The 27,564-nt window shown below is 31.4% G+C and overlaps 2 protein-coding genes across 3 annotated transcripts in view; one reads left to right on the top strand and one right to left on the bottom strand.

Annotated features, from left to right (window-relative positions):
- Nucleotides 1–2,047, top strand: part of LOC106464741 (dual specificity protein phosphatase 3-like) — a 12,383-nt gene extending 10,336 nt beyond the window's left edge. The window contains exon 5 of the mRNA XM_013924897.2: nucleotides 1,246–2,047. The gene's annotated coding sequence lies outside the window, so the exon portion shown is untranslated. The remainder of the gene's footprint in view (nucleotides 1–1,245) is intronic.
- A 341-nt stretch (nucleotides 2,048–2,388) lies between these two features.
- LOC106464740 (low-density lipoprotein receptor-related protein 3-like) overlaps nucleotides 2,389–27,564 on the bottom strand; it is a 40,656-nt gene continuing 15,480 nt past the window's right edge. For both annotated transcript variants that reach the window (XM_022392529.1, XM_013924894.2), the window contains 7 exons: nucleotides 21,185–21,335; nucleotides 14,523–14,755; nucleotides 14,085–14,213; nucleotides 13,130–13,319; nucleotides 11,844–11,998; nucleotides 9,873–9,992; nucleotides 2,389–7,281 (listed from right to left, as the gene is read on the bottom strand). In XM_022392529.1, coding sequence (XP_022248237.1) covers nucleotides 6,467–7,281; nucleotides 9,873–9,992; nucleotides 11,844–11,998; nucleotides 13,130–13,319; nucleotides 14,085–14,213; nucleotides 14,523–14,755; nucleotides 21,185–21,335 — 1,793 coding nt within the window. In that variant the 3' untranslated portion in view covers nucleotides 2,389–6,466. The remainder of the gene's footprint in view (nucleotides 7,282–9,872; nucleotides 9,993–11,843; nucleotides 11,999–13,129; nucleotides 13,320–14,084; nucleotides 14,214–14,522; nucleotides 14,756–21,184; nucleotides 21,336–27,564) is intronic.

Genomic DNA, 27,564 nt, shown 5'->3' with positions numbered 1-27,564 from the left:
GAAAGAAAGGGATCTTGGTGTAATAGTTGACCAGTCTCTAAAGCCATCCAAGCACTGTGCTGTTGCTAGTGGTGTGGCAAGTAGGATTTTAGGTTGTATTTACAGAAATATTGAATATAAGCCTAAATAGGTTATAATTTTATTGTAAGGTTACTGGTCAGGCCACATTTGGGATATTGTGTTCAGTTTTGGTCTCCTTACCTTAGGAAAGACGTTGAATTGCTGGAAAGGGTTCAGAGAAGGATTACTAGAATGGTGCCTGGGATGGAGCTGTTGTCATATGAGGAGAGGCTGAAATCTCTGAAATTATTTTTCTCTTGAAAAAAGAAGAGTTAGGGGGGATCTGACTGAGGTGTCTAAGATACTAAAGGGAATTAATAGTGTTGATGCATCATCTTTTTTCATATTTAACAGCGAGAATAGTAGGACTAGGGGACACAAATATAAATTTCGGCAGTGTAGGAGCCATTTCCAGCTTAAACAGTTTTATTTTTTTGACCAGGTGGTTGGGATAGGAGTAATCTTCAGCTACGACAGTTATATTTTTCAAACAGGGTGGTTGGCCTTTGGAATTGTTGCCTTCAGATGTTGTATAGGCAGTAGAGTTAAGTGAGTTTAAGAAAAAGCTTGATAAGTATATGAATGATAAGGGCTGGCTTTAAGAATTTTTTTAAAATTTAGTTTAAAGTATGGAACAACCGAGGTGGACCAGTAGGTTCCATGTTGTCCTAAAAATGTTATGTTACGTTGATTTAGCCAATTTCCCCTCTCTCCCCCCTCGAAGAAAAGGGAAAAAAAATCTTACATTAATTGAGGTCATTACTACATTAGAAAAAAAACAACTCAAATTGAATCTTTAGTTTTGCTACCCATTTGTTTGTGGAAGGCTGCATGTAACTTTATTTGCTTACATTTAATTAATAGCTACAAAAATAAAAACCTTATGTTAAGAATTTGCAGTGAGTTTTAAATATAAGTCTTAATATGTTTTAATTTTTAGCATTTAAACTTCTGTAATCTAATGTACAACAACACATTATTTAGCTTCTAGAATACACATTGTTTCTCAGTGTTATATGACAACTAATATTTGCATACTTTCACAAGAATGTCTAACATGTTCAAACTTTTGAAGTTGGTTGTATTTGTCACAGAGTTAAGAAAGTGGATATGTCTTAATATGTAAAGCAAGAAAAATCATTTAAGGTAGTTTGCTATTTACCCACTGTTTTTATTCTCTTTCAGCTTTATAGGTACAGCATGGGCTTTAGAAGTTAACCAATGTTTTTAAAATGTGGATAATGTCTAAATCAGCTTACCTCAGCTTTGTGTGAATATTATCTGAATTGAAAACTATCTATAGACAAATTTTAATAAATATTGTTTAATACTAAAATACGTCTTTCAGAAGTATACATATGCAGTGAACTCGTATTTCAAATTTTCAGTCTCCTTGACCCCGTTTTCTTTTAATTTCTAAAATTTATATAATCCACATTATATTTTATATTAAAAAAACAATAATGAATTAAGAGCAATATCATTAAGTATCCTGAAAGAAAAAAATGAAAAATGTGCATACACTAAGTGTGTTAGAACCTGCTTGATACGTACCATGTAAAATAAGAAAATTAATGCATGTGGCCTATTAAAACCATTTACATTTCATGGACTTTCTGTTAAAGTATTTGCCAGATTACCATTACAGTCTCATACTGTTTTAATTTGTTTAAATATCATATTAATTTCATGTGTGTGTAATATAATGCTTATAATTAAAGACTGAAAACTGACCTACCTTGTTCTACTGGTGCTAATAAATTTCACCTGATTTCAAGGTACCTTTTTGCATAGCTATGTTACTGATAACTGAATTTAATAATTTTTGTAATCCTTTGCAAAAACAATTAACAGATTAACATTATTACTAATTTACATTAATTATCAACCATCCATCTGTATGTTTGTTATAGCTTCATAGTAGGTTAGGCTGTTCCTGGTAAGTATGAATTTCAACTATCCACCTACTGAATATATATTTGATAGACAAGTCTTTGTTACAGCCTTGCTAAAATGGCATCTTTAAAGCAATCAAAGATTTCTCGATCTGATAAGAAACCAAGCTCTTCCCTTCTATCATATAATTTTTGTATGTGATCATCTGAAGATATGAAACAGATCAGAAAGATATAAAGAGTGAGCCACAATATACTCTCTGATAAAGGAAACTACACATAATAGGGTAAATATTTAGACCAGCATAAAGCATTACGTACCATGACAAGTCTTTCCTCATGATTAGACTAATTGTGTTATTGCTAAATCACTCTTGACATTACGTGTGTTGAATGACCACAAAACTATTCCAACATTAAAAACCAAGGCTCGTTTCTTTCTGAATATCCTCTTTATTTCTAAACAATGCAGATTCAAAACGTAAATGAATTTACATTTCATCATTGGAATAGCTGTTATTCTGTTCAATAAATCAGTGGAAAATGCACTGAGATGATCATAATATACGTTTTTAATCATTGAAGAACTATTATTACATATGAAATAGTAACTCTCCCTACAGAATGATATATCTTATGTACATCTTTTTTTATTTCTACAAAACTGTAACCACGCTGTACTCCTTTTCAAGTAATGGTTCAAATTAATAAAAACATAACTGCCAAAACAAAAATCAGCATTTTAAAATCTTAAGAGTAATCAAGAGGTACCTTTTCTCCAAGTTTACGACATATTCTTACCTATACAGAGATGAACAAAGGATTGTTTGGAAAAAAAATAAGTATTTTAGTTTCCAAAAACGATTCAATCCTTTTGCATAAATATACACAACCCACTATCCATGAAAAGAATAAAATAATTTTTCTGTAATCATTTCTAAATAATAAAAATTACATATCCATATAATCGATGCACCTTTTTTTCTTTACAACTTGCAATATTCATGCAACACCATTAAAATTTTAAAAGAAATATTCTTCCATTATACCACTGAACATAAAAGCATGTGCAAGCTTGACTAGAGTTCAAAATAATATAAAGAAAATTTTTGACACACACACACACAAAAAACCCTTAAAAAACAGCTTTGACATAATAGAAGTTGAAAAGAATTGTATCTAATCCTCACAATAACATTTTATACAAAACCAGTTTCTTAGTTTTCACTACTCTTCAGCTCTTCCATATTTCAATGTATAAATTTATATGTAACTTTCAATAACTATTTAATTTTTTAAAGTATGTGAAGATCCACAATGCGTTAATAGCTTTACAAATACACAAAACAAATTACTGCGTATCATGCCATTTAGAAATTTTGTCTCACAGTCGGTAATAATGGTATTTATATTTGTCCAAAGCTTTCAAAGCCAAATTACATAGGAATTTGTAAAAAATAAAACTTGTATTTCAGCACAGCTAAAGAAAAAGATTAAAACCACAATCTATTTAATAATGATAACTTCTGATCAGTGTAAGCTATGTACTTAGAGCAAAATGTAGCTAATTAAATGTACATTTCTTACATATCTACTTATAAAGATAAGAATGCATTGTTTTATCAATTCGGTGCCCTCATTGTTAACAATATTTTCAGCTGTAAGCCTAGTACTATGTCAACAAGCTCAGCCAGCTTAGAAGGTTTAGGTTAATTCTAAATACAGATTCTAAGCTAACAATACAAATCACTCTTGATAATTAACAACAAATTGAAATAAAATAAATGTAATTATGTTCAATAAAATAAGTAGTGTACCAATATTATTAATGAAAGGAACAATAAATAAACAATGGCATACCTTAATTAGGGAACCTATAAACACAAAACTTATTATAAACCTTAGTTTGTTTTATAAAATATGCCAGTTTTTGTTTTTGACAGAAAATGAGCTGCATCAGTTTCCACATCATTAACTTATGTTTTCCCATGATCATTGTGAGGATCACATGTTATGAATATATCTCTGATAGAATCAACTTCATGACTGCTCTAAATACTTGCTAAAAATAAACCATATGTGAAATAGAAATGAAAGGCCACTTCTGAAGCAAAATTGATAGGATCATTATCATAGATATATATGCCACTGAGTAAAACTGTCTTACAGTGTGTAAACATTATTAAAGTATAGGAATACTCAAGCAATACATACTGTAAATCATACGTCACATTTTTGACTAATTCCTACCTCTTGAAAAATTTAGCAAAAACAAAAAACAGTTTCTATGCCCTTTCCAACAAAAGTCAGTGCACTAATGTGAGAACCATGTCAGCACATTAATGTTAAAGTCTAATTAAATTCTTAATTTACAAAAAATTAAAAGACATTACAGATAGTTTAATATCATTAACCCAGCTTTGGTGTGTTTTAACTTTGAATACAGTCAAATTGAAATGTGTATAAATATGGTTAACATGTTGTGAGAAATAAGCCATTCTGGAAGTTACTTACTTCATGTTTTTCTGATAAATAATTACAAACAAAAATTGTATTAAACATATTCTGACTGCACAAAAAAAAACTGTATAAATTACAGGAAGTAACATACTAAATTTAGTTCAACCTTGTTTACTATTTTGGAAAGATGTCAGAAGTGCAGCCACTCAAACTGCCAGAGATAACACAAGATCAGCTGATTTTGGTACACTAAAGTTAGTACTAAGCTAAATTTAGACTAAAACCTTTCTTCTACTTTTTTGTCAACAGTTAATAGCATTTTAAAGGTGTCTCATTAGTTTTCATAATTGTACTTTTGTGCTGGCTTTCAAGGTGTGCTATTTCGACTTTGAACAGTTAATACTAAAATGTGTATTATTAAAAGTTGAAGAAAAAATTAATCTATACAAATGATAAAAAAGACAAACAACTACTTAAAGTATTCAGTTTTTTTGTTTGTTCGCTTTTGGTTATGAGGTTATTCTACAGCAGTTAGAATCAAACTTCAATACAGCATACAACACACAAAACAATTACTTGTTTATAAAAGTGATAATCGTACCTATATATCACTACTTATAAAGTGATACTCATACTGAAACTGTTGCTGTCTCTAATTTTGAATTGCTGACCACTGGAAAGACAACCCGTCAACACCACTCACTGCTAGTTCTTGAGCTACTCTTCAATAAAATAAACAGTGTTTCACAACACATTATAACACCCCCATAGCTGAAAGGCTGAGTACATTCAGAGGAGAGTCTCGATCCTGTGACTCATGTATTGTAGCTTTTGTATTATAATCTTGCACTGAAAAAAAACAACTCATAACACTTGTGCAGCCCAAAATCCAATCTACTGCAGGCAGGCATACTAAACAGATAATTCATCTGTGATAATGATCTAAGCATAATTTACTGAAGTTGGGACATATCCTTTCATTTTGTCTTTAATGGGAAATTTTCCACACTCACATGTCAACAACAGAAGTATATTTTTTATTGCATAATAAATTAGTACTCTCATTATGATCTTGTGGAAATACTTAGACCAAATATACATTTAAACAAGTCACAGGGTGTGTTCTTACAAAAAATGCAAAAATCAAACCTTCCATTCCCTCTTCTTTTGAAACCAGTTATGCCCTTGTTGACACTGAAAGAAACAAACTCATTCAAACTGAATATTTGACATGCCATATTCTTGTTAACACAAAGCTGTCATCCCACAACTGAAAAACTATAAAATACCATTTAAATTTTGTCCTATTGAAACATTCAATTAAAAGAAATTAAATGTTTATCAAAATAACAGTCGGACAAACCCAAAAACACATTATTTATAAACATTCAAAATGACGGTGAAAGAAAACATTCAGTGATATTCTACAAAATATCTAAACACTGTTAACCTTTGACACTGAACAATGAAAGAAAAACTATTTTTACATTGGGCTCATGTGACATACTACAATTTTTATAAAATCACACACACATATATATATAAACTTGAAATTTACTATTTATCTTACATATCATTACACACTTAGAAGTATGTATCACAAACATTGTCTAGTGTGACCTTGTTTTCAATTATTTTTATATAAAAATATAACTCCTGGGTGAGACATACTGTACTTAATTTCTGGGTAATCACTAAAATTCAGCAAGTGATATATTACACTTAAATTTGCTATTACACAGAGATTTATTAATACAATTCAGAAAAATACCACAGACAGGAAGTCAACAAAAAAGGCACAATCTATAAACAACTGAGGTTGACCAACCACTTAGAACCAACATAGTTATTATCACCAGTAGATATAGGATTTCCACTGTTTACAACCTCATCTGGTGAAAAAAAAACATCTATTGGTACTACAAAACAACTGTTTCTTCTTGTTAAAATTAATATATTAATATTTTCCAGTACTAGTTTAAAAATAAATCACAGTAAAATATCAAATGTAATTAAAACTGTTCCTGAAATATTTTTTTCTACTTTTCTTTTTACTGGACTAAAGGCATTGTGTCAGAAGAATCACAGTCATTGACTGTTGAGGTCAGACTTTCACATGAGTGATGAACAGAAAGTCTCCCAAGATCAATTTGAATACACTCGTCACCACTTGCTTGGGACTTGTTTTTGCTGCTGCTGTTTCCTTCTGTTTGAGTTACCCCAGGAGAATCCACCCCAGCACCCTGCGTGATCTTTATCAAATCTGGAGATGGTAAAAGTACAGTTTGCTGAGATGAGGAAGACATTTTGTGGACGTTATCTTTTGGTTCATTTTCAGACATACAAGCATGTTCTCCTTCGCAGTCAGAATTCTGAACAAATGTACTAGTTGTTGCTATACTTACATCACTTTCACTTGCATTTTCTGGTGTTTGTGAATGGTAACTAGATCTTGAATGTATACTGCCAGAAGGACTTAAGGAAGGGGATGATAAAATAGGCCTTTGTAAAGATGGTGAAGAAGATTCAGCAAGAGTTGTGTTATCCATCACGTTGCGTGGAGCTTGTCTACGAGTGCGAGCTAATCTTCTAATTCTTCGAATGCGTTGCGACTGTAAACCACGTAAGTTCAAATTTGATAATTCAGGTCTATCCTGACCAACAGCAACAGCATAGGATGGGGGTGGTTCTCGATACATGATCTCCTGTTCCAACCTGGAGAGTGGAGTTTGTCTTGAATAGTCTGGATGATGTTCCATGTACCGCAGGGCAAACAACTTACATGTACAACTAACAGCAACAACTAGTAACAGTCCACAAATCAACGAACCCATTATTGCTGCTGTGATTACACTATTCTTGATACCTAAAAAATAAAGAAACATTGGTGCTCAACATGTGCAAAATATTCAATGCCTCCAGTGACTCAAATATAATTAAAACTGTTCCTGAAATATTTGTCATACTTTTCTTTTTATTGGACTAAGTCAGAAAAGTCAAAGTTACTGACTGTTGAAGTCAGAACTTATAATGCTAAAATCTGGGGATAAATCCCCACAGTGAGTACAACATAGATAGCTCATTATGCAGCTCTGCACTTAACAAGAAAGAAACAAAACTGGGATGTTAAGAAAGATACAAACATATTTATTTTTGTAGTCATAAGTAATCTATTTCACATTCATCATAAATTTAGTAACTTAAGATTTCTACTTCACAGAAACTAAAAAACATTAACTTTGGAAAAACAAAAGTGATGTAAGAATATTTATATTAAAATAAATTGTTAAATTAAATGCAACTTTTCTTAAAACTAACTAAGCTAAATATTTTTATCAAACACAGAAACTTAACTTACACCACTGTAGTATCAGATTTCACCTAAGGTGAATTAGAAGTTAAACTCACATCAAACAAACACAGGAAAATAATGTAATATAGCCAAATAAGACAATATCACTATACATCAGTTAGTAAAAATAAACATATACTTTGGTTAAATGGAAAAAAGAAAAGAAGGATCTAGATTTTGGAGCAGGATATGCACAAACATTATCAATTACAATACTTCAATGACAGAACTGTTATTAATGAAATTCCTTAAGTGAGTGGTCTAAGGCCATGATGCTGTAAAAACAGTTCAATTAATAAATATGAAAACTTGTAAGCATTTTCTTCACTAAAGAACTTTCAACAACCAGATACAGAAGACAAATCAAGACTTGTAATTTTCAGTTCAATAATTTCTATGCCACCCAGGATTTAGGGACCTACACTTCAAGTGCTCAGAATAAAATAACAAAAACTGATATACCACTAATTAAAGAGATTGTTAATATACAACTAACAATATTACACTAAAAATACCTTCATTACAATTCTCCTTTTTTGCCAAGCATCAAAAATCCACTAAAATAGCTATTTTGAAAGTTATCTTGACAAACCTTTGTTAATTATAGCAAACTATTACAAACTTACACAAATCATACCATAAGGAAGGGAGCACAGTCTAAGTATCTATTAAAATGTATTTTATGGATGAGGATCCCTACAAAGACCAATCTCATTTAATGTTAAAAAAAAAACTTTTTTTTCAAACATATCACTATTAGTTCAGTTGTTATTGTTCTCTTTTGTGTTTCATAATAGTGACTAGGTCACATAATAACTACTGAAAAACAAAGCATAAGGAAGATATAATGTGAGACAACACGTGCATATTTTTTTCAATTGAATAACTCTACAAAATGATTCAATCTGTTTTATAAACACTAGCAAATATTTTAGAAGAAATGGCTAATTTCTTCATCAGTATTTCCTTTTACTCATCGAAACTGCTCATTTTAAGTTATTATTTAGTGATTTAGTATTTAATGATTATTTAGTTTCATGTCTAATTTTTCATTAGTATTTCCTTTTACTCATCAAAACTGCTCATTTTAAGTTATTATTTAGTGATTTAATATTTAATGATTATTTAGTTTTCATAACAAGTGTTAAAAGCAAATTATTTTAAATCAATAGTTATGACAAGTTTCATTATGTAACTCTGTACGAGTCATAAGTTGAGAATGTAGTTTAATTGTTGTACTAAACTTTTGTAATATTGTTGACTTCAGCTTACTCAAAGCTTCTAAGTCTTTTTCCTTATGTTTAATATTGTTCTTACTAGAGGGCTAGATATTTCTATATTTTTCTGTTACGTGTTATAAATATGTGCAGATACAGAGCATGAGAAATGTTAGTGAAAGGAAAAAAAAGTTAGTAAAAGTGAAGTTAAACTGTGCGATTGTCGATTTAGTAGTGATGGGTGATATGTAGAGCGAGTTTCACAGTTGTATTGTAATAACAGAGATAAAAGAGAAAAATTTTTCTTGTCAAAGGGTGTTTTTAAAGTGTAATAACCACAGACTGTATTGTAATAACAGAATAAAGAAGAAGAATTCATAATTTCAATTGGTTTATAAAACAACTGAACCAGCCTGTGTGGACTTTTGACGTAAAGGAGAATTATTTAAAGCTCTGTATATAACTGTTGTAATACACGGGGTAAAGTAAGTGAACTTATCACTGATTGTATTGTGATAACAGAGTAGAGGAGAATAATTTGTCTTGTCAAAGTGTGTTCTAAATTAATTGAACCCTCCTATGTGGACTTTGATGAAAAAGAGATAATTATTTAAAGTTCTGGGTACAGCTGTGATAACCAATAGTGTAAAGAATTTGTATACACAAGTTTGACTTGTTTTTAATAAATTATTTTAAAACAAGTGGATTGCGTGCTGTCCGTTTATTGTTCAAATTTAACACCAACAAATCACAGACACCTACTGTAAAGAATCCGGCCCTATAAAACATGACAGAAACTAATAACTTTCAGGTGGAATGAATTTCAATATTGCCATTTTAATTTATCAAACATACATCTGTAAAATAAATTTCAAAAATTATACTCACAAATTTTTTCATCACTACCATCTCCACAGTCATCAACACGATCACATTTCCAAGTTTCGTGTATACAACGTCCATTGTCACAGAGAAAGCCACCTCGTTCTGATCGACATGACGACGAGTCTAGTAAAAATAAATAACAAAGTTTAACAATTAAGAAAAGCAGTTTAAACAATCCAAATAAGATACAACATAAATACCCCCCAAAATTTAAACATTAAGCATACCATCCTACTGAACTAACTCTCTTTAGATATGTTTGAAAATAAACTATGTAATCCAGAAGTATTTCTGGTTATTTTTTTTTTTGAATATTTTATAAACAAATTTTTGTGTACATAAATATTTCTTCTCTATTTCTTAGAGTTGAGTCAAGTACTAGGTGAAGAAATTAGGGATTGTGCCAACAGGCTCTGTCTTCTCATGTGAAGATCGCATGCCTCAGAGGAGGTAGAAGATAGTTATTTTACTAGTTTCTCATCTTTTGATTTTCTTTGCTACATCATGTGGTAATTTGTTTTTCAGCAGTCTCATTAGAAGTCTGAATGAAAATACAGATCCTCCATGGTTGCTTTCTTACCTTACAAGTGCAGAGGAAGTCAATATCCTTCCAGATGAGTTGTGCTGGATTTGATATAGGGGTTATCTTGCGAGCTTCCTCATTTAGCTTTACCCCTGCTTGGCTTAACACATACATTCAAATGATGGTCTCCCAACAACTGTACACCATTGTAACAAATTTAAGTTTTTAATTTTCTTCTTTCCTTTTCATTTCCCTCTTCCCTTTATTTCTTTTTCTTTTTTTAGAAGAAAAATATTTTGTATCATAAATTATCCCAATTTACTTTTCACTATGATTAACTACTCTTGTTTAGTCTTTATTATAGAACAGAGCTAGGCCTAGTTTGATTTTAAAGTGAACCTAACGAACATTAAATGCTCTTGACTGTTGTGGGAAAATTACAATATACAGTATTCAATAAAGGCTTGTAGACTATTATAAAGAAATTGCAGTAATTACTTTTTATTAAAGAGAAGATTATATTTTTAATAGCAACAACTGGAGATTAAGGAGCACTACTACTCACAGCATGAAATTAAAAGTAACTATGTAACTGTATAAACAAACTTTAAGCCTACCCTAGTAATAGTAGTTTATTGAAAATTATATAATCTACACAAATTAATCAAAGTTATTTATTACATATAAAAAATAAATAAAAAATTAATAAGAAATAATTAAGTAAAAAATAGTAATTCTATCTACATTTCAACAATTGTTCTATTCTATATCTAATAATTGATATTTAGCAACTCTGAAAAATTTACTTAGTATAACTTGCAAAGATGAAAATTGTTTAAAATCTAATATCTCTAGAGCTCAAAGGAGTATTGCCTGTTGTATAAAAAAAAACACAGGTTTTCTGTAAATCTCAAAGTATAGGTTTATATTTACTCAGAACCTAGCATTCCTTATGTACAGACTTATCTAAGTTTTCAAGCACAAACTAACTATTGTATAGAAAGTGTGTACCAAATTTCATAAAATTAAGATAAGTATTTTAAATGTAAGAAGAAAACAAGCAGGGGTAACAAAGTCACCTTGCTGGCCCAGAAAAGGAAAAGTTGGGCCTTAAAAATTCTAAGGATTTATCTTCCCCATGTTTTTTACTCTCCAGTACTAAGAAAAAAAAGTAATCTTTACAATTTGAAAGACCTAAGATGATGAAATATATATTATAAATGGTTAATCATGTAACCTATATATGCGAAGTTGTTTCTGATCACTACCAATCTATCAACCAGAAAAACTTAAGTTTCATAGACAAGATTTCAAAAACTACTGCCAACATACAAAATGTATGCAGGATCTTAATATTTAGGAATCTACAGAGTATTGAAAATATAAAAAGCAAAAGGTAGTTTTTTTAAAAGCTCATACTACTTTGATTTTAGCACAAAAAGAAAACTTACCGCAGTTCGTTTCATCTGAAAAATCACCACAATGAGGATTACCATCACAATGTTGATTCATTGTATAACATCCAATACCAGATAAACAAGTGAGACTATTACCACAATTTTTGCTACATCCCATTTCATCTTCTCCTTTAGGGCAGTGAAATTTCCTTAGCAAGGAAGAAAAATACTTTTGTTAGTCTTACTATGAACAAATTTCACAATACACAAATAACTGTTTTGCTTCCTCTTTTAAATTGACATCTGTTTGTTTTCTTAAAAATTTCTGATAGTTTCAGGAAAAAAAAATCCAAAATACTGAATTCATGGACTTCTGATTACTAATGTCAAACTTAAGAATAATTGTTATTGTATAATCAATTATCTTTTATGTTATAATATTTTTACTATTGTTTGAAGAACAATATAAAACAAATCATTATTGTGAAAGAGTAGAAAAACTTCTTGTAATATGTTAATCTTAAAAACATTAGGATTCAAATTTTAATATTATGGCTTCAAAATTCATTAGTCTAAACTAGGTCTAAACATTTTACTAGCTATAAGTTATTCAACTATAAACTTACCTTTAAATAATTTAACTTTTTAATTATGCAAATATATTAAAATTGCAATAATTGAATTCTTTCATTGCTGTGGTTTAAGCAATCACTAAAATACATAGTTTAAATATCATCAAAATTTGGTATGTATTATATATTTGGAAGTAGCAACACACAAACAAACAGTCCGTATGTTTCTTGGTTTTGATTAACAGTAATGTGTTCTGCTTCAGCAAACTTTTTATAATATCAAAATTTCAGTGGCAACTCTGACACAATCAAGTTCTGTAAATTCTCGAAGATGTTGCTAATATATTTACTATCAGTCATATTACTTTAAAATATTCTAATATTTACACTTAAAAACATAACAAAGTGAGTTCTAAAAGCTACAAATTAATACATTAAAAGGTGATTTTATTTTTAAAAATGCAGAATGTTTAATGATCTGTTTACAAGCCTTCAGAAATGCAAAAAAAATAAAACCTGAAATCTGTCGCAAGCTAAGACAGAAAACAAATATTTAAATTTCAAATGAATACTTCACTATTATGTAATCTTGAGCACTTAAAAGTAACTTTTCAAATATTTGGCTTAATATTCTAGCTACTTAACAAGTACTCTTAGAAACACTAATAAAAAATTTTCACTTTTTAATTAATTCAATAAGAAAAAACCAAAGGATATGCATTAAAACTAAATCAAATCCTGGTATGGTGTAAAAACTCATGTGATTACCTGTCACATCTTTCTGTGAGAATATTATAACACTGAGTAGATGTGTTGCTACATCTAGTGCGATTAGGACCACAGTTGCAATCAAGCTCATCACTAGAGTCGGGACAGTCTTGAACACCATTACAATAGTTTTTTGCAGGAATGCACTTATTACCCGAATTACACCTGAACTCTGTGGCACTGCATGTTTCTATAAAACAATACAAGTCAGAATTTATCTCATGATGAAATTATGCACATTATACACCCGAATGTATAGCTAATTCTTAAAAAAGTTCTGCAAAAACTGTAATTATTAAGTATCAGTTGAGAAAAAGGTTATTTTGAAATAAAATTATTTACACAATAGAAAATATAATTTTCATCAATCACATAAAAAAAGATATGCAAGTATGTATACACTACCAAGCTAGTTAGGGTACACTTTCATTTACTACAAATGTTTATGAAAATTATATTAAGTTGACTGATTCTGTTCACACAAAACATGTTTCAAAAACTGAGTCAACTTACATTAGCCATTTTACAAACAATTAATTTTGTCATTAGATTAATGCTACCTACAATAATTGTACTTATGTATACCATACAATAGCTAGGTTTGATTTGTTTATTTGCATAATTTATGCTTAAGGCCAAAACACTGTAAAATAAAACCTGTTCATAAGAGTAATTGGCAGCAGTACCTGTATGTATTTCCATAAATAATGAATTAAGTATGTTTCTTCTGTATGCTTTCATTCATTTTGCAACTTGTTTTACTTTACTTAATTTTTTTTTTCTCTAACTACCTCAAGCCAAACTAATAGCAGTTATGTTTTTGTATTTTTTTATAATACTTTTAAACAAAATTCACAAGAAAATAATTAAATAACTCTTAAAACATATTCTATTAAGTTCTATCATAATGATTAAATTTATAATTGAGATAATTTAACACTATTATAATAATCACCTGTACAAGATATCTCATCAGACCCATCTTCACACTCATTAAATCCATTACAATGCCACCTCTCTAAAATACATTTTTTATTATCACACTGGAATTCATTTTCCTGGCAATAATCTTCTCTTTTAGCACCTGAAAAACAGAAAAGTAAACGTAAGATACTTTTTTAGACAAATCGTTTTTCCAATATTTTTTGAAAAGTAATGAAATCTTAATAAACATACGTTTTAAAAATTAAAATGCTTTATTTCTGCCAATCATTTCACTTCTTAGCATCTTAAGAAATACTAAAGCTAATTTTAAGAAGAAACCATAATAAACTTGCTGAACTATTTTTGACATATTGTTTTTCAATTTCACCAAAAAAGTAAACATAACTTAAATGCTTCTTGGTTTAACAAATGCATTGTTCTTAACATAGAAATAACATTTTATACTTACCTACAATATAAGAAAGTTTAAATCCTCTTCCCCCTTTGAGAACAAACGATGTAAAGAACTTAATCCACAGTGTATTTGCCTGTATGATCAATGGGTTAGGCTGAGGCCTACCCTGTCCACAGTAGTGTTTGTACTTGATTTGTGGTAATGGTCCTACTTTCAACCAATTATACTTACAACATGGAGGGCTGAAGCATAGTTCATTGCTTTCTTCTACATCCACATCATCAAATCTTTTTAAAGAATAAGGGTAATTATCATGAGATATGCACTCATTATATATTACACAAAAATATAAAATAAATATAACCACAAATTATACTGTTTACAAATATATTCTCAGCTATTTTGGTTTCTGATTATATTTTATATTTATTAGCATCATCATCTGTCTATATTTTCAAAGTTGTAATCATCAATAAACTGATTACTTATGAGCATTTTGTTACCGATTTAGGCTACTCCAATGATCAAAGTAATTGAAATATTGCATTTATAATTTCTTGTTATTAGTTTTTGATTAATTCATTTTTCCAGTTTGGGTTGGCATGGCAATTATGGTAATTGCTTTGTGATTTGAGGGTCTCAGGCTTTACTTCCCTTTGCCACCACATGCTTGCCCTTTAAGCCACAGCAGCATTATATTTGTTTTCTTGTTTTTGAGTTATGGTAGAGCTACTAAAACTACCTGTCATCATCTCTATTTTGAACTGCTAACCAGAGAGAATGCAACTGATGGCTATTAGCACCCACCACCAACTCTTGGGCTATTTTAGTATTATATAAAGTATATATAGTCTTTTTCTACATTGTGTACGTGTTATGTTTCTAACAACACATCTCTTACTATCCAAAATTTGTTTCCTGATAATAGTTGTGACAGACACTGGCATATCCCAAATTCGTAACTATGATCGCAAGACAAGTGCTCAGGAGGCAGTGTTATTTATCCTGTTAGTTATCATACCAGCCTTTTAACCATGTGGTAACTTATAAATGTAAATGTACTAATCAATTTTCAATAAATAATAACAAAATCAATAAATTAACACAGTATTAAAACTTACAAATATCAATCATTTTATTAAAGTAACAAAAGAAAAATATGACATACATATTTTCTTCTACATTGTACTTTATATTGCATAGATTAATACTTTAAAACATTATCCATGACTGATTATGTATAAATAGGCTGGCATTACAATATAGTCTTATTATATAAAGAAAAAATTGTGTTTACAATAACTTGGCCATCCCTGGGAAAAATGCCTAATTCTAAATGATTTAAGCCTTTTCTTTCAAAAATGTTCAGTGAACATAAACATTCACTTAAGCAACTGTGACATTTTTACTCCTGTTATTCATGTGAGCCAGTTTTACAATAAACCTTGTCCACAGAAAGAAACTTTGATTAGAATTAGCTTGAAATTATGTCAGGCACAAAGTAAACAGCATAATAAATGTTTTATGTTATGCATTGAAAAATTAATAACATTTTTGTAATACATATCATAATCCCCAAGATTTACTCAAGTGTAGATAATATTTGCTTTAAGAAGGTAAACTATACTAAATATTATTTTTAATTTTCATGATATAAAAGACTGTCATTGATTTGTTACGTTTCATACATGTTAATAATTATATTGTTACGACAGCGGAAGTCACTCAACGCTTGAAGCATGCGTGCTGGAGTTTCTAGAAGGATCATGACTGTTCCTGGCAACTCTAGTCTTTTCTAGGTGCCCTCTTTTTTTGTATATAAACCCGGCAAATAAAGCGGAGATATAATAACAGATAGTGAGATATAGAGATAGATAATCGAGTCAAGAAAGCGGTAGTGATCGTAAGTAAAGTGCATGAATTATTGTGAATTATAGCGTGTGTTAAGTTAAAGTGACTGTGGAAATTCTGTGTATTGCAAAGTTGTATTCAGAAAGAATAAACTAGTTTTATTTAAGAAAGGACTTGTATCGCCAAAGTTTCTCAGAAAGAATTTCTACAATAAATTAACAAACGAACAGAGACGCAACAATATATATATATATATAGAGAGAGAGAGAGAGACAGACAGATTTGTTTCTTTGTCAACACAAAGCTACACACTTTTCTGTGATCCGCCCACAGTACATATCAAAATAGAACTGGTTAATTTGATTAATTAATTAACATAAAATGATTATCTGTGAGCATCGATTAATGTCATATAAATTAACCAATTAATAAAAATTACAATTAAATCAATGTTAATAAAATAATCAACTAATTAAAATTTGCATTTGATTATTACGACTTTCAATTATTACAACAATCAACTAACCCTATGTGTGTGTGTCTAAGTTTTAATTACTTAATTTGTATATTAAATAAATTCTTAATCTTGACTTTTCCATGTCATGTGACACATCTACCTTCTGGTTCTCTTCTTTTAGATTTTATCTATTCCTTTCCAAGGCTGTCAATCACAAATTCAAACTATATATAGTGACAGGTTAAAATATAAAATTTACACCTTCTCGAATTAGTGAGATATAAATAATTTTGTGACAGTCATCATTGAGGCCCCTGATATCTTGTCATAGCTTTGAACAAATTTATCTGTACCACATGACCTTTAATAGACATGTTTGTAACCAACAGAAAGAATCCTCCTCCCCCACCTACGAGAATCTGCTGATGGTTACTTCCTTTTGGCACACAGTTGTAGACAGCATGACTCAGACTGTTTATGAATGATCATTATTGTTAAGCTTCGAGTGGTTAACCAAAGTTTTTAACCTATCAGTAGCTTAGTTAGTAAGGCCAGTTGAATTATAGTAGTTTTAGGACATTCTATATTTTGTGCATGAAAACATTCAAAATATTTTGGACTACTACTAACATCATTACAAAACTGTAGGTCATTGTTAATGGAAAAAGGTCTGAAATAGTAAATTTCTTGTTTATATAATTTGTATTCATTGTTATAAAAGTAACCAAATGTAAAAACTTATTAGGTAAGAAAACTGAAACAAGCAAAAATTAAATGAAACATTTATTGTGATACTCAATATCAGTGTAAGCATATGAGACATATTTGTAATTTGATCCTTTTAAGCTAGTAACTCAATCATTTGCTTACAAAGCTGTCTGGCTGCGGTTTGTATATGGCTTTCACCATAATCTGAGAAGGTCTCAAAGTGCAGCTGTAAAGCAATAAAACCAAATGAACCTAGATTTAAAATGACTATTATGCTTTGACCGTAAGAATAGTGTGTAATTGTTTGTTACAATATGCAGGCATTGTAGAAAGACAAAAGGGTAACCTATATTTATTTCATATTTTTCAACTTTTTCCCTACATTACTAGAGAAAATAACAGATAAATATAAAGTTTTACTGAAACAACTCTTGATATTCATTTAGCAGGTTCTAAAGGTTAAGCAATGATAATTTTGTTCCAGTTAGCGTTAGGGTAGAGAAAATAACATATAAAATATAAAGTTTTACTGAAAAAACTTTTGGTATTCATTTAGGAGGTTCTAGAAATGAGATATTGAAACTGTAAAATGCAAAAAGTGTTTTTTTTATTAAAAAAATGACCTTGAGCTAAAGACTAGTCAGTTTGAGTGAGACTGGTTCAGTAAATTCACAGACAAATCTTTAATAAAAATACTTTATTAGAAATTATGATTTTTTGTCATTCACAGTTGTCATGGATAATCAACTAATCTAAATCAGTATTTCTGATTATTACCATTTTTAGTTATTCCAACAGACCATTAATTGAAATTATGATTAATTCAACTGTCACGAAAGCAATCAATTAATCTAAATTAGTTCTTATGATAATTAATGTATCCAATTATTTAAACAAATCAAAAATTACAGTTAAATAAATAGTCATGAAAACAATCAACTAATATAAAAGTGCCTTTATGTTTGTTAAATTTAAAGTTAAATAATGGGCTATCTGTGCTCTGCCCACTGGGATTATCAAAACTCAATTTAAGGATTATAAGTTGTTTTTTACTTCAAATGTTTTCAGCGTTGGGCCACCATGGCCTGATAATTTGATGGGGTGGGGGACTGTTGAGTGTTTTGGATTCAATTATATTTCTCCAAACCTGCTTACTCTGTTTTTGTGATGGCAAAGCTATTAATGCTATCTACCACAGTCACTAATTTTGAACTGTTGATAAGAGACAAGGCAGCATTATTAGTCTCGAAGTGGGTTCCTCGTCATCGAATTATTGTTACTTGTTAACACAATAGTACTAAATTATCAAAACAAACTTTCAAGTTTTATTTTTATTTATTTCCTAATGGATTTCAAATTATGTAAGATGAAGTTATAACTATCAGAAGTTTTATTTTTCAAACTAATTGATGTTATTCTAGCTTTTATGTTGACTTTAAATTTAGGCAACTTGAAAAATATCCAAAAATACTAGGTTTTTACTTTGGCTAAGTATGCAATTGCCTAACAAATAAATCGAGTCATGATTATTATTATTCTCGTTCATTAGTTTTGAAGCATTTGGGTAACTGTGTGGTTATAGATACAACTTTTAAGGCTCCAACATAGTCCTAAGCATGTTTATAAATATGTTTTTTAGGGTTAGAAATAAAGCACTTTAATTAATCTTATAATACTGTACTTGAAGTCTGAAGACAGGGTTTCCTCTGGCTTTTATTTTCTTTGCTACATTTTAAAAAAATGTTTAAGACAAATTTTAAAGTAACTTTGATATATTAGTTCTAACTATATTTCAGCTATTTTAACTCAAAAATATTTTACAATCAATATTTTATCATTTTCTGACAACTATTTAATGTAATTCATGGAAAAAAGAACACATTCTTATTTTTGCACAGTTATGAAGCTTTACCTATAACAACCCCAATGTCAAGTTTTTTTATAATTTTTCTGCTCATATAAAATGACTTTATTTTTGCTAAAAATCTATGAAGCCTGGAGAATATGTTATCCCCTTCTTGATTTACAGCTGTTTAAGCTTTCTTAATTTTTATACAGGCCTTGGTTGACACCTTGTTATGGTGCCAGATCAAGTGAAATTCAGCTTTTAAAACAGTTATAAAGAAAGTTCAAACATTAGACAAAGCAAGAATTAGACTATCACATCAAAGTAAATATATAAGTTTATGTTTTTTATAGTTTATGTAAATGTTCTTTTTGTTTTTGAATTATGAAAGTATTTGTATGTTCAATTATATCTGTTTGTAAGTTATAGAAACTTTCTTTAATCAGAAGGCATCAGATGACTTAGACTTTTAAAGTTTAGAGACAGGATGCATGGGTAACAAAAAAACATTATCAAAAGTTTGACACAATAACAAATATACAACATTTAGAGAAGGTTTTGTCATAATCAGTTACTAGTAGTTTACCTAGACACAGGTATATACAGTATGAAACAAAGTCACACGACTGGAGATTACTAACGGCTTAGTAAAGGTATCTTGTTGATGTTTGGTTCTTGGTTTAAAATTAGTGTTTTTTACTTTTTAACAGATACATGCTAATAGTTTTTTTTATCTGACATCTTTGCATCCAGAAATTTCAATATCTCCAAATACAAATGCTTATTGTAGGAACTGGAATTTGTTACAATTCCATCCAGGATGTCTCAGAATGCTCTCAAAGCTTCTCAAAAGTTAGCAACTGTAGTTAACTACTGCTGCTACTTAATGGTGCTACTGTGGCTATGTTTACATTCTTTCCCATTGGAAAACTTCAGGCAATTCCTTCATAATAACTCAAGATTTTTAGGTGATAAGAGCTTAATTTTAGTTTTATCCACTATTCCAAATTCAACTTAGTGTCAGAATGATTCATGTTGCATCCAGACATTTACTGTACTACCTGCAACCTTTTACAATTAAATGATTATTACATTGTATATGAAAACAGACTAGTCCAAGAATAGTAACAGACCTATATACATGTATCTATGAAAATACTACATAAGCCTTGTACTTAAAATTGTGGTTATTCATTAATATAAAACACCACATAAGCATTTAATCAAGAAGTTATTGATTTGGATGAAAGTTTATAAAGAACACGTTAAAATTATTAATATGTTTACATTTTATGTGCAGGCTGAAAGAAACTGTAGAAATATGCTTACATGCTGTACAAATAAACAGGCGTATTATTTTAAATCATTACCAGTCATCCTCTTTGCTCTAATTTTACAGAAAATAATAACCAAAATATTAAATAAAAATAAATAATAATAAATATTAAGTTCTAAAATAAATAATTAATATTGTATAATTAATACTTACCATAATTCTGATTTATAAATGACTCGTATAAAACAAATGCTAAATATTATGATTCATCAACATAATCTAATTCATGCAATTTGATAATACATATATAGCATCTCATCCACTATTATGTCTGTCGTATCCCAGCCAGCCTCATGAGCCCCGGTATTGGACAAACAGGCTTTTTTTGGCATTGGATATAGCAGACACAGTGTGGTTAATATATTGTTCTACATTCTTCTTTACTTTCATTCATAAGTTTCTTAGGTAAACACATGATAAATTTTGATTTTCATAAAAAGAGTATTAAGACTAGATAAATTAGAGCTAACATTCAATAAACTTGTACACATCTGATATATATACATATAAAAATATACCTGATTGTGATAACCTTCCCAGGCCCTTTAACACTGATAATGTATACGATGCAAGTGTGGTTATTGTAGGGTTGTGGATATCCAGGACTTTTGATAATCCCATGGCGACCCGTATATTTTGTAAAAGAACATTCACTTTTGTAGTTAGTTTCTGGAATAAAATAAAATTATAGCTGACAAAATAGCAATAATCATTATAGTGATAACATACAATAGGCACTTTAAAATTTCAAAACAAAAAACTAATATAAAGCATGTAGTGAACAGTTTCAAGAGACTTAAAAACCTTTAAAGTATCTTTACTAAAACCTGTTAAGTATGAACAGTTGTTCATTATCAACACACTATGTTCCAATCAACAAAGAAAAGTAGCACAGTACAATTTTAACATATTTCATTCTATTAAAATTTAACTGAATATTAAATGCTTCTTTTCATCTGTACACACTGATTTTTCACAAACATTTAAACACATAAATCTTGTAAAAGGGGACCCAAAAGTATGGAAGTAAATGCACTTTTCAAGAGATACAAAATAAAAAGAAATAATCAAAAGCAAACAATAACTAGGTGATTAATAGAATTTACTAATCAATTATTCTCATTCAACTAATCTTTCTATTTTCAGCTTGTTTAGGTTCTTTTAGACAATTAAGGACTACCTTTCACTTGATATGATAGAAATCTTCAGGTACAACAATATAAGATTAAATTACATCTTTAATCCTGAAGTACCATACACCCAACATAGTAAGAAACTTGTAATAAGCTGAAAAGACAATTAATAGCACTCCTTGAGAATCTCCTTACAATTTTTCACAAGACTACTCTACAAAACTACTACTTCATTAAAATAATTGTCCTTAGCTTTCATATGATAAAAATAGTAAAGATTGTTGTCGCAGTGTGTGTGGTACGTACATAATTTAGTGAAAACAGATTCATTCAGTTCCTCAAAAAACAGACAGTACAATGTTTATTATTTGTCAAAAAACCTTAGGATACTAGATGAGCTCTTTGCAGAGAATTAAATGATTCATAAGGTGAAAATTGCAAGTTTATACAAAATATTAAATTTGTGGTAAATTAAAAAAAAAAAATTACTAATATTTCAGAATTATTTTCTAATTCCATCATCAGCAGGAAAAACTTAAAAAATGATTAAAAATCATAAGTTTCTAATCGAGAACTTGTTGATACAAATAGAAGTTCAAAGAGATCACATTAAAATGAACAATATGTTTACATTTTATGTACAGGCTGAAAGAAACTGTAGAAACACACTTACATACTGAGAAATTAATAAATCCAACAACTTAAAGCTTACTGTACTAGGTATGCAGTGTTTACGAGGGATGTGATAGCAGTCAAGACTTCTGTTTTCAATTTTCAATACTATCTAACTAGATAGAGCTAGTCATATTTAAACATGAGTTCAGATCATGTTAACAGCTTAACAGTGTTTATGTTGTTAAACTGGTATTAGTACAAGTTTAGTAATTTCTGACTAATACAGTTAAATAAGCAAGTTACTTAGCAAACAATAATTTTTGAAATAAATAAATAATGTAATAATTTTCCCAAATGAAAGTGTATTTCCAATAGGTACTGCCCTCTACTCACAAAATTAGCTTTTCTCCTTTATGATGCCCTCTATATGCAAACTTTTTCTGAAACGCATGCCACAAGCCTTCATCCTCAATCTGTTGGAATCCAAAGTTTCAACATGTCTCTCAAGCAAATCATCATGCGTCACCTCTCCACCAATAGGAGAGCACTACTATCACGTGATGCATGTGCCTCCCTCTAAGAGCCACTATCAAACTATCACTTCGAAGTTTGGCAGAAGATGCAAACACTATAAGATTCTGGGGAAGACAGGTGGGAAGTGTGAGAAGAGGGATATACCTATCGGAAATACATTTTCATTTAGGAAAATTATAACTTCTGATAAAGTACTCTCCCTCCAATCACAAGATTAGCTTGAATCACACATTGAAATGGAGGAGGGGCCAGTGGGAGGGAAGCACAGGTGTATCCCCCGGAAGCATCCAGAAGACGCCCCCAAAATAAGAGGAACAGATCAGATGATCTGAGGAGGGGTACTGCACTATATCTGAGCCAAGTATCTCTTTGCCATGAACATCGACATGATCAGGAGGACCAGACATAGCAGAACATTAAAGGGAGCACATCCGCATGATAAAGAATAGTTTAGTAATGTGATCTTAAACAGAAATCAGAGTCACTCAATCCCACAATTGAAAGTGGGCAAGTGAGGATGTGTCCCACGACAGACTATACCCGGTAAGTCAACTACATCCAAAACCTCACTCGCTGGGTACCAAAACCCTCACGAGGGTAGGATGAGGATCATACTGCTTTCTCATCAAATTCCAGTCAAGATGGAACATAACATTCAACTCCAGGGATCCAGGAATGTGTCAACCATAATCCTGGGGAAGTCCATCACATACACTCAGCCCCAGTGCCCATGAAACCAGCCCGAAACGACCCCAGGTCGGTAACAACCTCATCATCCAACAAGGTAAACCCAAGAAAGAAGCAGAAACAGGCCACGTAGACCTTCTGCGACCCACAACACAGAAGACAAGTCGATATGGGAAAGATAGATAACCTGAAACCTGTATGAGGACTTATGTGATTGGATCACTCAATCTTTAAAACCTCACTTGCTGGGTACCATCATCCACCCAAGGGTAGGAGGAGGAGGAAACCCAATCAGAGGGGTGAACTGCATTTGGGAATATCAACTCAAAGTAAGCGATAAACACTCCATTTGCATTGATAGACAGCCAAAGAAGAATGGCGAATGGAACAGGCTTATTTGAAGCTACTCTGCGAGAGAACCCAGAACTACTCACTAAGGACCTGACAAAAGCCAGGCACGACGACGAAGGAAAGATGGCACAGGATGGAAGAGAAGAAGAAGGGGAGGGACCACCTGCAGTTGGAGCAACCAAGGAAACCAAGGTTAAGCAGGCCAGTAAGGAGCAATCAGAAGGACTCTTCATGGTGTAGCATGGATGAGGGAGACCACCCGATGAAGTGAACGGATGGGAGGGTAAACATAAAGAAACAGATGAAATCAATCCTGGCTGAAAACATCAACAGACAAAACTCAAGGATGGAGGACCAGGGACTAAACCTGTAAAACTGAGGTAATTTGTGATTGCGGGTAGTATCAAAGGCATCAATACAGGGCATACCCAGATGCAGATAGAGCCCCCAAAAAACAGCAGGATGCAGGGACCACTCCATGGGATAAACCTGATCTGGTTGGGAAAGACGATCAGCTACGAGATTGGAAGCACCTGGTACACACGCCATCAAATGAATGTGATGTGTGTGGGCTCAATAAAGAAGATCCATAGTATAAAAACATAGGGATCTGGTGTCACCTTAGTGATTGATATAAGCCACCACAGTAGAATTGTCAGAATGGATCATAACCAGTCGGTGGCTGGCAAGAGAAAGAAATTGATTCAAAGCCAGATGAACAACCTGGAGTTTGAGAATACTGATGTGAAAAGAACTCTCCTCCACAGACCTATGTCCCGAAACATCCTGGTGATCCACCCGGCCACCCCAGCCTGAAGTGATGCATCTGTGAACAGATGTAAATCTGGCCGCAGAGGAGGAAGCAGGACCTCCGAAAAAGTGTGGGCCCTGTTCAACCACCAATGGAGATAATCTACAAGGGATGAGGGAAGGGATATAGAAGTATCCAAGGGATTCTGGGCAAGGTTTCATTGATCATGAAGGGCCCATTGAAGAAACCAAATATGGGCTCTGCCCAGGTGTATAAAAGAGTTCATGGAGGACCACATCCCCTAAAATTGATAGAACATCGTGAGCTATAATGGCCTCTTCCACAGAATAGAGCCGGAGAGGAGAAGGTTGGACCCAACTGAGATGTGTGTTCAAGAAAACACCCAAATGGATAAAGTATTGGGTAGGACAAAGGAAAGACTTCTCCAATTTGACCAACCAGCCCATCCTCACAGCTTTGGCCAGGATCTGATGAGTGTGACAGGCTGATTCCCTGTTCGGAAAGATTAAGAAGAAGCCAGTAGTCCATATAAACATGGAAGCACAACCCTATGTCATAAGTATGAAGAGCAGAGGAGCAGGCCACACGATAAAACATGTATGGTGCTAAGGCTGATCTGAAAGGTAAGGTGCAAAAACTAGTACACAACTGCCGATGGACAAACTGAAGATATGGACAGCGATGCTCCACCACAGGAATGTGTAGGTAAGCATTCGAAATGACCACCTCGATCATCCAAAGACCTGGAGAAAATGCCCACTGAAGGGAAAGGTATGTAAAGCAAGAAGGGTGAACATACTGATTGAGACAGGATAAATTAATGACAGATCGCCAGTCCCCAGTCTTCTTGGGAACCACAAACCCCCATGAACCTGGTGGAGCTGGGTCGATAGCCTTTTTTGTGATGAGGTCTTGAACCGCCTCTGACAGATGCTGGTGTGTCAAGGGATCCTGAGGAGAAAGGAAGGGAACACTGGATAATGAATCCCTCCGAGAGCTCCTTGTGGACCCAGACATTGGCAAGAAAAGGTCCCCACAGAGGAACGAAATTCAAGAGATGAGCCCCCTCTGGGCCCGAACCAACCATGTAGTCAACCGTACTGCTGTTGGCGAATTGTGCATCAGAGTAAATCGTCAAATCGTGGCACCCTCAGAGGGTTTGACAGGGAAAGGTTGGGAAGGGGAAGGTCGGTTGACAGCAATCAGTTAAAATGATCAAAACAGTCTTCAGCCTGGCCCAGCCGAGCCCAAAAGGCGTAGGAGGAAGTGGGGCAGGAATAAGCAGGGAAGCACAACGGAAGTAATGCTTTATTAAAATATTTACTCTCTCAATACAGGCTCAGTCAATTTGACCAACCATACAACCTTTTTGTATTCGTTTAAAGTCTTTATAGATTTACAAGTTGTAACTCACTATAGTGTGTATATCTTAACGAAATTTGGTAGTCTTTCAGTTAACATTGTAAATCTTTCACATACAAAAAAATCATATTTCTTAGTGAAGTATTTTTAATAAAAGAAAATAAAGATGTATCCATGAATGTATTGAGCATTTGTTTTCAAAAGTCCGTTTGCAAAGTAATTTTCATGTTAAAATTAAAAATACTTTTCCTCACCTCAAAAATCTCAAATTTCCTTTGTGTAATCTCTAAAATCTCCTAAATGCATTTCAAACGTTTTTTTCCAGTAAAACTTTATAGTTTATCTGTTATTTTCTCTACCCTATCTCAAAATGGGATCAGTTAAATCGACTGACCTCATAATCACCAAAAAAAATCAAAATTACCTGAATTACCCTTTTTCTTTCTAGAATGACTTCAAATTGTAACATGAAACTACATTCGTTTATTCTAAGTAGCTCTAAGTTCGTAACGTTATACATCTACTTATAATTAAGTTTTATTGTTTTATTACTCTTTGAACTTTTAACCACTATCCATGCCATAAGAAGTTCTAAATTACTCAAAGAATGTGCAGGTCACGTTAAGCTATCAAATTACATTACCTACGAACTTCTCGCTTGCATGCCTCATGAACAATTTTAATTATATTATTATTATTACTTATTTTACCTAATCTAGTCATAAATAACTTAAAAAGATCCATATTTTTTATTTTAGTTACTTTATAATAGTAAATAAAGAATAAATATAAAAAACAAGAAATAAAGTACTCACCCAATCTTCTTCTTTCTTGCCCTCGATTGTCGATGGCAATTAAGCCTAATTTTTATAGTACCAATAGTAATGTACTTAATAATTTTTATTTAAATAAATAATGCACCAAAGAATATAGACTGATAACATGCAAAAAGTAGACAAATTCCCTTAACTCTCAAAATTTTTCTGGCTTTCTAACTATGCGACAAGAGCCATTACAAATTCATCCAAGCTAGTCATTAGCTTTCCCACAGGAACAATGTTGCTACTTTGAGTGAAATTAACTTTCTATTGGTTATAGGTAATATATAATGAAACATAAGAGAGAACTATCAACAAATTCTGAAATAGAGGATGTGACATGTGGGTGTGGCAGGAGGGGTCCAATTTTCTAATCGATAGCTCTGTAATGAAACAAAGACTATAAAATTTATGGCTTTTCTGAGCAAAAACGATTTTATAGAGAATAATTTACATTTAATTTCTTACTTTTTCAAGGAGTGGTGGATAAAACAGGGATGATGACACGCTAAGAGAAAATGTGTCACGTAGCTCACACTAGTGAAAATTCCGGATTTTTTTAAATACTGCCTTGTAGAATTAAGAATTTAAAACTTGTATACTATTAAAATATGAATTATTAGTTA

The sequence above is a fragment of the Limulus polyphemus genome, unplaced genomic scaffold, assembly GCF_000517525.1.
Source record: "Limulus polyphemus unplaced genomic scaffold, Limulus_polyphemus-2.1.2 Scaffold1731, whole genome shotgun sequence".
In the NCBI taxonomy this organism is placed as follows: Eukaryota; Metazoa; Arthropoda; class Merostomata; order Xiphosura; family Limulidae; genus Limulus; species Limulus polyphemus.
Note: the sequence above shows the minus strand (reverse complement) of the source record. Positions and strands in the feature narration are given on the sequence as shown.